General features: G+C 43.8%; 1 protein-coding gene across 1 annotated transcript; it reads right to left on the reverse strand.

Moving 5' to 3' along the window:
* Nucleotides 1-6,546: 6,546 nt before the first annotated feature.
* On the reverse strand, nucleotides 6,547-12,126 carry prdm8b (PR domain containing 8b; the record flags this gene model as incomplete). Its single annotated transcript, XM_080765267.1, has 3 exons — nucleotides 6,547-7,844; nucleotides 9,279-9,618; nucleotides 11,902-12,126. 3 exons carry the CDS (start codon nucleotides 12,124-12,126, stop codon nucleotides 6,547-6,549), a joined length of 1,863 nt encoding a protein of 620 aa, XP_080621393.1.
* Nucleotides 12,127-16,264: the final 4,138 nt, after the last annotated feature.

A 16,264-nucleotide genomic window follows, 5' to 3' on the forward strand; every position in this document is an offset into this window, starting at 1 on the left:
CGAGGATACAGTATATATTATGGATACTTCAGGGACAGCAAAGGATCTCAAAATGGACACTTCCATGGCTACAGATTCTAAACAGCAGCAAGCAGCCTGATTGGTTGACGTGTTTGTTCTCTGAGGACGTCAATAGACGTAACGGTTCCTGTCGCATTATTCGTTGTTATTTTGGCCCAATCCCATGTTCTCTGTCCGTTTCTCGTATAGCGCTGTAGGGGAGAAATGGCCCCCGTGTGCAGCTGGCTCCATGCGTTGACTCATTTTACATTTACAACGTTATGTAAATGTGAAATGAATGAATGCTGAGCAACTAACTTGGCCCATTTACGTTTACTTCCATTTACAATGGACGTCCGTCCACATGAATGCAGATCCCTGAAGACTGTGCAAATGACTGAAGTCAGTACTATGACCTCATATTGATGACATCAGGGATCTCCAGGTGCTATATGACCTCATAGTGATGACATCAGGGCCAGGCCCACATATGGTAATAAAGGGGACACAGACATCCACCCATAAACTCCATTTATGGGCGTATACTGTAAACACAACCCAGGCAGACAGACAGAGATTTCCATTTTTGGGACACAGACAGACAGACATGCCTATATTAATCACCATGGCAACTCCGGCCCAATCGCTGATCTGATTGGCTGAATAATCTGTATAATCGGTCTACTTTCATGAGGTCATGCAGACGGAGGGAGACGTGAGGAATTATAATATGGAAGACAGACAGTCCACTAGGACAATGATCTGCATATCTGGGTATAGAATATCATTTAGAAAAACCTCCGATCTCCTCTTCGTGAAACGGAGGTCATTGAACGGGAACAACATGGCGGCCGCCTTGACAAGGAAAGTCCCCGGTTTGCTGCTGAGGCCGCTCGTTGTCTGCGCCGGAGCGCCGAAGCTCTGCCTGTTCTCTCCCGTCGTCAGCCCACCTCCAACTCCAACGCTGCAGAAACCATGTACTCCTCCCGTCTGGGCTTCCATGTCTGCTCGGTCAGCGGTTCTGAAACTCTGTAACTTCAAGGCCCCCCAGTTCAGTCCCATTGGAGCCACCACGGACCCCCGTAACTCTCGTCTGGTTCCATTCGCACACGCTCGGAGTTACGGACCGCTACGACGGTTCCATTTGGTTCCTGACTATCAGTGGAACCCCCGGAACCCCCTCAAGGACCCCCGGGGGTCCCCGCCGGTCCCCGCTGTCACCGTGCTCTCGCGACGCGTCTCATCACCGCTCGCCATTCCGGGCCCGTTCCGGCAGCCAATCAGGAGCCTTACGTACTACAGCGTGAAGAAGGCGAAGAGGAAGTCGGTGGAGTCGGTGAAGGACCGGTTCCTGAGGCTGCACTGCGGCCTGTGGGTCAGACGACAGGCCGGATACCAGAAGAAGCTGTGGAGGAAGCCGCCCGCCAAGAGGAGTCGGCTGAGGCAGCACGTGTTCTGTAACAAGACACAGAGCAAGCTGTTGGACAAAATGACCACCGCGTTCTGGAAGAGGAGGAACTGGTACCTCGACGACCCATACGGGAAGTACCACGATCGGGTCAACCTCCAATTGTAGTTGATTCTTCTGATGTTTGGTATATTGTGCTGATTCTTTGAAGTATCAGGAAACGAGCAAAAGGCAAGAGACTTGCCCAAAATTACGTAGTTTTCAGGTCACCATGTTGTTTTGCTATAACTGTGACGACAGTTGTAATGATCGAGAGTGTGATATTGCAATTATACAACAGTTATACCAAAATGTATTCAAATTGCGGGACATTTCTCTCTAAAAACATACCGATCCTGTGTTTACTCAGCCACTGTGAGCTACATTAGATACGTCCGACTGGACACATATATAGAGAAACAAAACCTAAGTGTTAGCTCAATCTCATTGTATTTAAAGATATTCTATAAAAAAAAATTAAACCGCAAACTGCCAGCCTATAGCCGCTTGGATCTGCAAAGCTGTTGAGCACGGGTAGAGATGTGTGAGAATGTTGTTGAAGGTTATGTATATTTCATTTTAAAAGGCTGACACCCAACAAGCCATACAACGTTTATTTTGATATCTCAGACATGCGACAGACAGGCGACAGCTGATCTCGTTGTTCTGCTTCCAAGTTGGAAACGACTCAGTGAATATGTGAACTCCAACGTCTGAACATCTTTATATTGCATCTGACAACAACGCAGCATGCTATAGAGCGACAGACAAGTTAAGAAATAGGAGAGAGATGGAAGACCATGTTACACTGTCTGTCACAAGTACTTGTTGCTTGTTCGACAAGCACCAAGAACCACAGACAGATGTAAACTACGCCATGTGGACTGGTCCCCAAACCTTTTCATGTCAAGGACCCCCACATTGACACTGATTAGCAGTGATTCTCAACCTGTTTAATTTGAAGGATGCACAGCTTGACCTGCATTAGTCTACGGACCCCCATTTAATGGCATTTCTAATCTCTGAGACCCCAATTTATGTAACGTCAATGTTAATTTAATTCTGAGTGTACAAATGGAACCAAATGGGACCTGTTAGGTCCACTTGGTTCCGTTTGTACACTCTCAGAGTTACAGACCAATCAGGGTCCATCTGGTTACAAACTATTTATCTGGGGACCCCCTGGAACTCCCTCAAGGACCCCTGGCCCCACTTTGGGAACCACTGTACTATAAGACTAAAGTAATAATAATAATAATAATAATACATACATACAATTTATTTTTCAAGGTACCCAAAGTCGCTTTACAAAACAGAAGTAAAAACGAATTTATTAGAAAATAAACTATAGTTAAAAGGTTAAAAAGGTTAAAAACTAGAAATCAGAATTAGACATCAGAATTACTTCAGTAAAAGTATACTAAGTTACTTTGCACCACTTACCCAGGGGGGCAAAGTCCCATTTTTTGGAAAATCAGACTTGGAGCGTTGTAAAAGGTTGTTCACCAGAAATGATATCTAGGACCATCACTGATCACAACCTAGGTGGACAACCTGGTCAACTAGCTACTGGAAAGCTACAGGGTGGGTTCAAACAAATCCCACCCCAATCTCTGAAAAGGCAAATCCGAATAGGGCAAAAGAGACAAAAAAATATATAACTTGATAATGCTCAGTCTTATCTTCACCATATTAGCTGAGGTATGAACCAGGAGTCTACACTACATCACCAAAGAGTCAGAATGCAATTTGCCCTAAGAAATACTGACATATTCTCCTTTAAACATGTTTTAGTTTAGGCGGAAATAGTTTTTTTGTGGTTTACTTTCTCTCATTTGCAAGAAAAACATACATTTATGTCAAATAAGATGTTACTGCATTGCCCAGGATGCTGTTAGCAAGCAATAACCAGTTGGTGTATATTGTAGCAGTCCTTAATAATCTAAGCAGCCTCAGCTCATACACTAATCAACACAGGTGTTGTTACTTTGCTATCAAGCAGAGGCACTATAGGCAGACACGTCATGTTGCTTGCAGAGTGCACAATGCCCTCCGGATGTGAGTTCCGTTCTTTGGATTTCATTGATGCAACATGCCTGTAAGTAAGATTTAAGCTTGAATATATGTAGCCTACACAATTTATGAGGTTATCGCCGGTGAATGTATGTTTATATGGTTCCAATTTTAACTGGTCACAAGCCGGATTGATATAGGCTACTCAGCAGTGGTGGAAAAATACTCAATTGTTTTACTTAAGTAAAAGTGCCAATACTGCAATTTAGAACTATACTTCGTTACAAGTAAAAGAAAAATAATTGAAACTGTACTCGAGTAAAAGTACAAAAGTATCTGCATCAAAATGTACTTAAAGTACTAGAAGTGAGAGTTAATGTATGTTTTCTAATCAAAATTAAAATCTCCAAAGTAACTGGTGTACAGTACACCTTAGTGTACTTACTTTCCACCACTGCTACTCTGCACTAATATTGTGGATATAATACAATTTAACCCAGTGACTATATAAACTATACAACCTATACTTGTCAAAAGAAAGGCTTATTACGTCATTCTGTACAAGACAATATAAAATCATGACATTGAATAAAATGGCATGCCTACAAAAGGTCTCAGTGAACTACCATATTATGTCTGCACTTCTGAAATTGACCACTTGGTGTCACTGTTGAACTATTTTCCATGCGTCTTTGCTCGGTTTCTCATATTATATAGGGGGGATTTATTTTTCCAATGGTCTTTTTTAAACCAAACCCCTAATTAATAATAATAATATTAATAATACTTGGGTTGAATAATTATATTCATCGAACCTTGCCTCTATTTCTTTTGATATCCTGCAGTTGGCATGATTTCAATAGAATTCACCTAAAACGTGTGCTGTTTTTCACCCACATAATTGTATCTGATACATATTTTAATCCTGTTGTAACTGCAGGGTGTAACCCTATAGACCTATAAAGTGACCAAATGTAGCTATACCCTCGCTCACAGAGTTAGATTCATATTCAGAATAGATTTGAATAGTGTGGGCCTATTAATAACGCAAATAATGTAGGCAGCTGCGTTGAAAACGTCTTCATGGATAGAGTACGTGAGAAGGCCTGTTATCTTTACTATCCGGCACCTTCTCCTAGTTTTATCGCCAGAACATGATATTTCTGCTGATGTCAGGAGGGAAGTAACGACGTTCCTTTATGGCGACGCTATAGAGGTGAACGAGTCTAAAGAAGACATAATATCCATTAGTTTATCACAATTGTTAATTTCTGCTCTGGCGAAATAACGAGATATAATTATAGGCTATACTGTTTTATTATATATGTCGTGCACTCGTGCTGCTTTCTGAACTGGAAAGGATACGCGGCTGTTCTTCATGTTGATTAGATTAAAATATACATCTCTGGATCGAGTTGTAGCCTATACGCGTTTTAATAATAATAATAAGTGATTTTGGTTTTATGATTGTGTTTTTTTATTCGTTTTGTTTTCCTGGGATGTAAGGCAGCAGTCTATTTAGGCCTGTATGTATAGACAATTATAATATTGAGAAGCTAATGAAGGATCTCATATTTAGGCTATAGGTAGGTTAAATTGCCTTAATTGCTGCCAGGTGGTCATATTAAATATAATGCAATAGACAATAAACTAGCCTGCCTAATTGTAATTGGCTAGTTTGCCAACGTTTACAAACATAATAATTCAAGTCTTCATATACTGTTGCTGTCATCATGTAGCCTAAACTACATTATATCACACTTGTGTGCGACAATATTGTAAGCACGTACACACACACACACACACACACACACACGCACACACACACACACACACACACACACACACACACACACGCACAGTATAGGATTTATCTATCTGTCTGTCTGTCTGACATCACAGGTGTCATATTTTCCTCAATTATCATTGGATTGGACAGGCACTGGATTCAAGCAAAAACACAACCAATCAGGGAAGAGCCAGTTGAAAATAAAGCTATTTTATTGTCAATGCATTCAACATGATTAGATAAACAGCACTGTAACAGCCTGAGAGTCCGTTCAACTCTGATCGTGTACAAATGGAACCAAATGGACCCTTAAAATCAACACTCAGGATTTTACTGTGTTTCCACTTGTGTAATCGTCAGCAACAAAAAAAAAAAAAGAAAAAACACAAACTATTCCCCCACTGACACAAAATATTACACTTTGTATTTCAATTAAAACAAATATTTACATTGCAGTGCAGCGTGTGTGTGTGTGTGTGCACCGCGTCAACATTATTTAAGTTAATAATATTAAATCAAATATCGTTTTAATATTACATGCACTCTGAAATATAGTCTTGACATAAAATTCCGATCTGTGTCGATATTCGTTTGTAAACATAAAAAACTCGTTCGCCCTTGTAAACGGTGAAGTGTCTGCATCTCTCTCTCTCTCTCTCTCTCTGGTATATTTGCATTTTTCTGTGATATAAAATACAACTTCCTGTACATTTTACACATATTTATAATAACCGTCCCTCATTTTCAAATGTTATAATAAGTGCTTCATAAATAGATCCTTTTTTTCCAAAAGTCAAAACGTAATTTGCATACACCCCCCCACCCCACGCCCCTCCCCCCTAAAAACAAAAAAACGTGACACGTCGAAATAGGGAAATAAATCGACAGACGAAGAAGAAGGAAAATAAAGGATAGACGAGAGCATTGTCCGTGAAAGTGAAAGTGACAACAAAGTGCACAGGCTTTTGTTTTCATTTTATCCATTGTTGTTAATTGTCTCTCCAGTGGAGTTCTGTGGGTTCTGACCAGAAATAGCCCATCTATATACAAAGCTCACAACGTCACAGCGGGGCACATAATCGCGAGCTTGTAGATCGGGGGCTATTTTCGGCACACGTCGCCTGCACGTCCGATATATATATATATATATATAGGACGAAATCTTAAATCGGAGCTTAAAAATCCACCTCTGGCATGAGCTATATAGGCAGCATCAATGTCCCGTCCCCGTCCCCCTAAAACCCCCCCTATCCCCACCCCTCCTCTCCCCCGTGTCCGCCCGTCGCTATAACCAGAGTCAGTTATGGGAGGTCATGTGACGCGAGAGGTGGTGGCGCTCGCGGAAGGACTCGTTGCAGATGGGACACTTGAGCTTCTCCTCGCGCCGCCGCTTCACCAGCGGCTCCATGGCGTTGAACTCCTTCTTGTGGTGCGAGCGCATGTGGTAGACCAGGTCGGAGGTCATGCGGAAGGACGCGTTGCACTTGGCGCACCAGTTCTGCGCCGGCAGGCAGAGCGACGTGAAGGACGGCGGCAGCAGCGTGAGCGCCGACGGCACCTGCAGCTGGATGGCGGGGACGCTGGCCTGCACGCCGTGGCCCTTGTTGGGCCAGAAGCCCGTGGCGGCCGCGTAGACGAACGGGCTCTGCTTGGCGCCCATGCCGCCCACGCCCGGCACGGCTCCCAGCTCGGCCGCGTGCAGCTTGGCCGCCAGGTGGTCGGCCTGGTAGAGGCGGCTGGAGGACAGGGCGTCGCCCACGGACGGGTGGCAGTCCAGCAGCTTGGCGGGCATCACCAGGGGACCCGCCATCTGCGAGAAGGAGAGGCGCGACGGCTGGCTGAAGGCGCTCTTGCCCTGGCCCACCGAGGTGAAGGCGCTGCCCAGCGGCTGCGTCTCCGACAGCACCTGGCGGATGTTCAGGTGCTTCTCGGAGGAGGAGGGGCCGGGGCCGCCGGGTCGGCCCGCCTCCTTGTTCTCCGAGTTGGCGCTCTGGAGGGTTTTGCCGGTGCCGTGCTGCTTGTTGCTGCCGCTCTGGCCGGACTTCTTGACCTCCGTGAAGGCGCTGCGCTTGGCCTCGCCCGGCTCGCTGGGGGGCCGCGGCGGGGAGAAGGCTCGCCGCTTCTCCTCCAGGCCGTACGCGCCCCGGTAGTTCTGCGCCGAGCTGGCCAGCTCGTCCTTGGACTTGGTGGCAGCGGCGGGGAGGCCGGGGACCCGGGGCTCCCGGGGCTCCCGGGGCTCCTCCGCCTCGGAGAACTTCCTCTTCCCCAGGCTCTCGCTCCGGATCTCGGCCTCCTTGTCGCTCGGCGAGCTGCTGCTGTTGTTCTCCAGGTCGCGGGCCAGGTTGTGGAAGTCCATGGAAGGCTTGTTGGTGTCCTGGCCGCCCGGCGGGAAGCCCTCGGAGCGGCCCAGCTTGGGGCTGCTCCTGGTCGGCGTGCCGCCGGAGGAGCGCTCCTCCTTGCCGGCGGGTTCCTCCTCGGCCCCCGCCAGGCTCTGCTGGAGCCTCTTGGTGCAGCGGAACCTCAGGTGGGCCAGGAAGGGGAACTCGAACTGGAAGCGCTGGCTGCAGTCGGGGCATGAGTGAGGAGATGGAGGACCTGGAGATGGAGGCATATATATGTATGTATGAGCCTATAGTCATGAAGAACGTTGAATCTGAGTTCAATCAATTTATCCCAATCAATTCATCCCAATCAATTCATCCCAATCAATTCATCCCAATCAATTCATCCCAATCAATTCATCCCCTACATACATGTCCCAGAGATAATTAATTAATAAATAAACTAAAAGAATAAATCACATCAAACGGGGGGTCCAAGGACTATAATGGATATTAAACTTGGTGATCCTTAAAATAAATGTAAAAGGTTGACAATCCTTGCATCATTGGCTAAACTCAAGCAAATGAAGGATCTTATTCACAGCAGTGGGTTGAAAGCCCTCTTGTTTTGCTTGATGAATCTTCTGCTCTGTAGTGCTGTAGTCAGCACAGAAGACAGAGGATGTTCTTTGCTCTTTGTCTTTGACTGTATATGCCATTTGGATCTAAAAGTGGCCAGAAGATACATATTGATTTGGATACCGGAGAACTCGCCGGTTTACCGCAGTGGATAAACTTCTTCATCAATGTCTTCATCAGTGTAGTATGTCAAACTCACAGATGTTATAGTTCAGTGATCAAATTATCTTGTGCAATTAAATGGTCAGCTAGATGATGATAAAAAAGGTGAGTATGTGAATACTAATGATAAGTATAGGCAAACCATTTCAGGATATTGTTTACTTATGAATTACATTGTTTCGGTACTTTGGTGTTTTCACTTTTATAGCATTCCTACTTTCTCTAGTGTTAACTCTAAACAACTGTCCTCTCTCTCTCTCTCTCTCTCAATTCAATGCAATTTAAATGAAGGTGAAATAAAACTAACATGCACTAAATCGCGGCGAGTTGGTTAACTGGCGAGTTCTCAGGATACCATTGATTTGGACCCTGGCCTTGGCACGAAAAGGCTTGAGACTAGGCTATGAAACCAGGGATCCATGCAACAATGTTAGCGAGGCAGGGGCCGAAATGTCCTAAAAAAAAGGGAACTTTTGACAAAACATTGCGAAAATAGCACTGCGACGCGTTGAGAGCTTTTAGATCAGCTATTCTCAGGGCGCGACCCCGCCCCTCTTTAGCTATACTGGAGACGCGGCGTATACGACATGTATTTCTGTACAGAGGACAAATTGTTTCACCGTAAAATGCTGCGTTCATGTTCAGGAGAGTTTTTGAAAAGAAGGCAATGAATGCTGTGTAACCATTCTCCAGACCATGAATGCAGCATTTAAGAAATGGAGATTACCCCCCCCCCCCCCCCACCACCTCCCCCCTTTCCATGCAGCCATACACCGAAAGCAGCATTCATTCAACAGTCCTTGATTTCCAAATACTGGGGAAAGTCCCAGAACTGAGGAGGACGGTGTTATAATATAAAGGAGTCATAATAAGTCATGAGTCATAAAGTCTGCTATACTCTACTCACCCTTAGTTTTTCCTGCCACCGCTGCAGCCGCCGCGGTCGTGACTGCTGGCCGGGCCCCTGGGGGCCCCGTGACGGCCGGCCGGGGGGCCCCCGAGGGCCCCGTGCCCGTGACGGCCGCCCGGGGCCCCCCGGAGGAGGTGAGCAGCAGCAGCTCCACCAGCTCCTTGCCGTACCACACCAGCAGCTCCTCGTCCTTCTGGATCCGGCGCAGCGAGCGGTAGAACAGCTGGCCGCTCTTCACGTAGGCCTCCAGGTTCTGCTCCTGGCGGTCCCGCGACGACTGGACCAGCCGCAGCCACATCAGGCCCTCCGAGGTGCTGTTGGTGGCCGAGGTGTCCACCTGCACACACACACACACACACACACACATAGAGAATAGTTACAGAGGTGTCCACCTAGCACGCACAGTTTATAGGCATTTAGCAGACGCTCTTTTATCCAGAGCGAAAGCAAAGCAAAGGTATACTATGTTTACCCGGGAACTGCCCATAGATCCGAAGTCCCGTTAGTCCGAACATGCACTGCTCCCGTGCTTGCGGTTAGGTTTAGGTTAGGGTTAGAGATAGGGATAGTAATGACCAATGGGAGGTCGGACAAACGGGAGGTCGGACCAATGGCATGTTACCGTTTACCCAGGGTAACTGGACTAAGCTCAAGAACTTGTTTACAGCCAGGCCCTGCTCATATAGAACATTTCATGGTATAGGGGTTCAATGCCTTGCTCAAGGGCACTTCAGCGGTGGTTATTTTAACGTGCCGGTCCGGGGATACGAACTATAGCGACGTTTCGATATCAAGACCGCTCCGCAAAACCGTTCGGCCACCGCTGCCCCAGCAGCGACTTACAGTATACAGACTTATACACATGCGGTATTACATAAAATACATTAAACAATATTGTCAAACATTCATAAAAGATAGTTACAAATACATATAAAATCACACCCGTGTGAAGACATCGTACAAATTTACATCATATTTGGCGGACATTTGACCTAATTTCTCCTTTCATTGTCAATGGCAAATATTGAGACAAAAGCTGTATAAGAATAGACAAAAATACACACACACACACACACACACATGACGTACACGTACGTTTGTAGTGTCATGTAACTTGTGATTTAATTATCATTGCTGCCGGGCAGAAATCTCCATATTTTATTTTTTGCTTTTCATATATCCAGCTTTTGCCTGTTCACATACACAAACATTAAATTCCCATTGACAATGAATGAACAATTTTACGTCATACTGAGCAAATGGTGTCTAATTGAGCTTGTATAGATCGTGTGTAAAAACAGTCATTATACGACGGCATCAAGGCCCAACAAAATACATTTTACTCGACTAAATCAACTGTAGATTTATAGTCGACTAAAATCCTATGAACACTAAAACATTCCAGGTGACTAAAATGTGACTAAAACTAAATGAAAACTATATTGAAAAGACTATATGACTAAATCTAAAATCTAACTTTGCTATGCCAAAAACAACACTGATACACCCCTGCCCTTTTACCTGTCTGTAAAACAATTGCCCTTAAGCAGACCATGAATGAATGCAGCATTTTACTACAGTACATGGTGAAATAAATGCAAATGCCCCAACTTTCCTTTCCATTCCATGCCATACCCAAAGTCTGCATTCAGGATAATTGCTTTTTTCCCAAAGTCTCCTGAACTTGAACACAGCATTTTGCGTTGAACAAATTTGTTTAGAAATCCATAGCCTACAACGCATCTCCACTAGCTAAAGAGTGCTGGCTTGTGCCCCGAAAATAGCTGATCTACAAGCTCTCAACGTGTCGCAGCGTGATGCGTTGAGAGCTTGTAGATCTGCTATTTTTGTCCAAAAGTGCCCTCTTACGGATTTCAGCCACTATGCCCTCTCTAACGCTCTCTGCACGTCTCCTGACCTCTTGACCCCTTCCTCAATCTTTAAATCGTTTACCAAAAAATCACACCCGTGTGAAATGAGGGGCGCTCCTCTTATCATCACACTACTACATCATCGTTTATACATCATCTCATTCCGGCCAATCAGAATTTACGTCCTCACCTTCGTCGTCAATGTTTGTGTTTACACAATGTTTGTGTTTATGCAGTAACACTCAAAACTGGCCATTCATTATCAATGGCATTTTAATGTTTGTGTTGGTGGCAACTTTTGTGTTTACACACACATTAATTAAAAACAGGCCATAATATAGCAGGGGCCCCTCAAAAAACACACTAAAAGCAGGACATATAGCAGGGGCCCCTCAAAAACAAACACAATTCTCTATTGCTGGAAACGTGTCTATTTCTTAGATGTTACAATATAGGCCTACCACAACACACACACACACACACACACACACACACACACACACACACACACAGACAGGGTCATGAATTTGCGGTGTCGCATTAATTGCAGTGCACCTTGTTGGTATTAATTCGCTTTTGATATGCCTAGATAGGCCTACATGTTTAGATGCGGAAAGAAAGAAAGAAAGAAATGGATGCTAATGATAATAATCGCTATTCGCTATGTATTTATTTATAAAGGCCTAATAATAATAAAGAAGAAATAGAATGGACCATATTATGTTGCGCGGACCGGGGGGGTCTCTTACCCTGAATATGTACGGCGCCGTCCGCTTGTCGGTGGCTTTCAGGGCGATGAAGGCGATGCTGTCGTACAGCGACGTGTGGCTGAGCACGCACGGGCCGAAGATCGCGCTCTCCGGGATGTCGCACGTCGTGTAGACGCTGGTGAAGATGTCCGTGAGACACTGCTGCACCGCCTTGGCGTCGCCATCCCACACCAGCTTGTTCTGCTGCGAACTGGACTCCTCCATGTCTGACTCACCGCGAGAAACACTGTGTGTGTGGACAGGAGAGACGAGAGAGAGAGAGACACACAGATAATTATAGGAGGATACGGAGAGAGAGAGAGAGACAGTCGGATAGAGACTGTTTTGTTCCACTTTTGTTTGCTTGCATGTGGGCTGTCAAACGTAAACGTTTCTCACACCAATTAAACCCATTTGAATTGAAATTGAATAGAGAGAGAGAGAGAGAGAGAGAGAGAGAGAGAGAGAGAGAGCCTGTAAAGGTGTCAATGTCACGCCGAAAATAACCGAATCTATACCTAAATGCCTGGAACATATGATGCGACGCGTTTAAAACCTGCACCAGTGTGTATAATAGGCCTAATAATTAAATGCTAAATGATTATTTTAGAACACAAGTCCTCAAACACCTCACGAGAACACACCTCTTCTAAACACGCACATAATATGACTGACTTTTGATTGTAGGCTATAGGCAGCCTAAACACATACATGTGTTTAAAAGGTGTTTATACCGGCGATTATTAAACATGTTCTTCTGTTTATATTATAAATACAAAAAACTAAAACGGTTAAATAAGTGTATAAGAATCTAAACGCTTGGATTTAGTGCATCATGATGTGTAAAGCTTTGCAGGGCATGTATGATGCACATTGCACCGTGATGAGAGCTTGTATATCTGCTATATACAGGCCTATATATTCCGGGGAGTCAGTCAGTCTATTAAATGTCATAATAAAATGTGTCCCGTGATCATCACAGCACAGGACAGATTGGGCCAAACAGCTGTCAGGGGGCGGGGTCTGGCCAGGATGTCTAATTAATTAATTCAAATTCTCGTCGTAATCACAAGTTCATATTATAATATCATCATGGCTTCAACCTTCCGCTGCGTCATCTACAGTCATCATGAGGGTCATAGGGTGCACTCCTTGTCGAATTATTAAAGTATATATTATATATAGGCCTTACACACCAACAGTATCAATAATGTATTTATATAATATAGCCAGGAACACACACGTGCCGCTTCTGCTATTATTATTATTATTATGTTGCCTTAAATTGCCAGATATGAACCATAATTGTCCATGTGAGTTTAACATTACGCCATGCCAAGCCTATATATCGCTATACATTGGCTGCAGTGTCTTTTTAATTAAACAATAATCATGATATCGTCATGATAAACGATAACGATAAATGACCGTGATTCAATTTTTTGATGAATTGAACAAGGTGGACCCTTTATTATTGGGTCGTCCAGTTAACAGTCTTTTGTATTGAGTTGTGCTTGAATTGTAGCCTATACTGCAAACAGTTAATACATATTTCAATCAATCAATCAATCAAAACAATAATGAATATTTGTCCATTTTCATTATGTTTTTAACCCATTTAGACCTGACTTCGAAATTTAGAAAATGTCTTTTAAATCCTGACACCTATAGTTTTCTAAAATACCTTATGTTTCTGTATCAATTCAGTGGTGCTCAATATTTCATGTCAAGGACCCCCAGAAACGATAGTATATTTGGCCACCGACCACCATCTGAAAATATGTTGTTCCAGGGACCCCCCCCCCCCCCCCACAGAAGCAAAGATTTGAGTTAAAAAAAACGTTCCCTCTGAAAGAATTTTAAGATTTGCGCAATGCATTTTCAAGATTTTTCAAAAATAGCAGACCTTTATACAAACTCGAGTGCCGCGCTATGAGCTTGTAGATCTGCTATTTTTCAATAGCTAAAGTATAACATAATCTTTAAAAACACCAAAAGGGTATCCTTGGGATTGTGGGTGGGGGGTGGGTGCATGGGATATGCGGGGATTGAGTTTTATTTTTCACAAAAACTTGAATAAAAAGATTTTGAAAAGAAAAGAAAAGAAAGGAAAAACACCAAAAGGGGTTCATTCGAGCGAGGCAGCCCAGAATGAGTTAATGTGTATAAAAGCAGTAAGAATCGTGTTTATTGTAGGTATATATGCGTTCCATATTCCATTAATTATTCGGCCCTAACAACAGGAACAAATGTAAGCGCTCCCCGCTCCGCTCGCCTCAGACTCGCAGCATGCCCGATGGATTTGAAGTGCACTGTTTCTGTTTTTGGCTGAGATCTAACCTTTCACTGCGAAACCGCTCATTAACATAATCCACCGCTTTCCCTCCGAGACTGTAATTAAGCCTAATTCAAAGGCTAATTTATATGGACTCACTCAGCTGTGTAGCACGAGCACAGCACGGTGCATCATGCCGGTGTCGCTTGCCGAAAAGAACGCCTTGTAATACCACGCACGCGTTATTATTGTTATTATTACTATTAAAGCGTTTATTGTTATTACCCTTATTATTATTATTATTAGTATTATTATTAGTATTTCTCTCTTTCTCTCTCTCTCTGTGTGTGTGTGTGTGTGTGTGTGTGTGTGTGTGTGTGTGTGTGTGCGCGCGCGCGCGCGCATCATCCGAAACGCGCGTGCATGCATGGTTTCGGATGAAACGATGTGACCTCACGCTGCACACGCACACCTTTGAGCCTGTCAGTATTTAAGCTATATATATTATTATTATGGGGTCATTACAAATAATAAATAAGTCTTTGAATTGGATTTACGTGCACTGACATTCATTCTGAATCAAACGGCGTTTTTGTGTTTATAAATTCATATAGCTGAATCCAAGGTATATATATATAGGCCTGTTTATAGCCAAGTCTATACTGAAAATAATATTAATACAAAAAAACAATATCACAAACACACTGTGTTCCAGATCCAGACAGTATACAATGTCTCGGAGTGTCTCCACACTGGATTAAATCATATTTTGAACCGCAGAAATGAATATGATAAATCATTGTGTTCTAGCCTATACTATAGGCCTCACAGCGCGGTTATGGCAGGCGGTTTATTATATGTTATAATGTGCGCGTGCAGATTAATTAATAGGGCTATATAGTGAGTATATATAGTGATAGCCTAGAGTGTCCAATATAGGCAATACACATACAGTGTCCGTCACGTCACCCAAAATACAAGCGTGCCACACTGCGCGTAACGTCATGCCAGCATCATGCAAGTCTTGCAAACATGATGGACATTTTTTACTGATTGACGCAATTAAGTTAGTTAGTTGTATTTGTTTTGTGCATGCAGGGAAAATGCAAACATGAAACGTGCAGCTGCACTTTCACTAAACTGATGGATTAACGGGAATCGCGATCAAAATGTCCAACTATATATAACTGCGTGATGCGCGCAGCAACTAAAACGGGATTATTCATTTTTTTGTTGTTGTTTTTGCTGTTGTAAAACTCGCCGTTTTTGGGGGGGGCTTAAATTGTATATATCTTCGAACGAACATGATGTTATAACTGCGATCTACAAGTCGACAACACGTTTTTCTGTTTCTGTTTTTCTTCTTTTTATAACGACACTATATATATATATATATATATATATATATATATATATATATATATATATATATGCACAGCGCCGACAGCGGAGTATATAAATTAGGCTTTAAAACGCGTCGCCCGGGCAGGCTGTCCGTCGCCACACAAAAGGTTGCGATAAATGCGCATCTGTGCGCCGCGACTAAACGAGACGAGAGAGAGAGAGAGAGAGAGAGAGAGGGGACATGAATATATGCACGTCCATAAATTGGAGGAGACGTTAAATCCTGTCCATTTTGTCCTGTTTTCTGAAAAGCCCCCCCCCCCAACCCACCCGGCCGGGCCGCGTGGTGTGTTCGTGGAGACAGAACAGAAGTAGTGCTGTTTGACCACTTGTCTTGAACCCCGTGCCGTGCTTGCAGCATCCATGTTACAGTTAGGGGAACAGCAGCAAAAAAAGGGGGAAAAAATTGCGAGCTTATTATTTGGTGCCAGTCTGTCAGTGTGTAGACGAGACGTGTAATAAGTGTTGTATAGTCTTGTAGTGTAGCAGTCTATATTTGAAGTCCGTTTCTATATAATGATATAATCACCAGAGGAGTTTATAGTGCATATAGTTAAATTGAGGCGCTTGCTTTTCTCTTTTAGACTGAGACGTTTTGTCTGCATGTATATATGTATGTCTGTCTGCATGTATGTATGTATGTATATGTAGCCTGGCCTTGTAGGCTATGTGTATGTGCGCGCA

Source organism: Protomyctophum bolini (genome assembly GCF_963924005.1).
Source record: "Protomyctophum bolini genome assembly, chromosome: 6".
In the NCBI taxonomy this organism is placed as follows: domain Eukaryota; kingdom Metazoa; phylum Chordata; class Actinopteri; order Myctophiformes; family Myctophidae; genus Protomyctophum; species Protomyctophum bolini.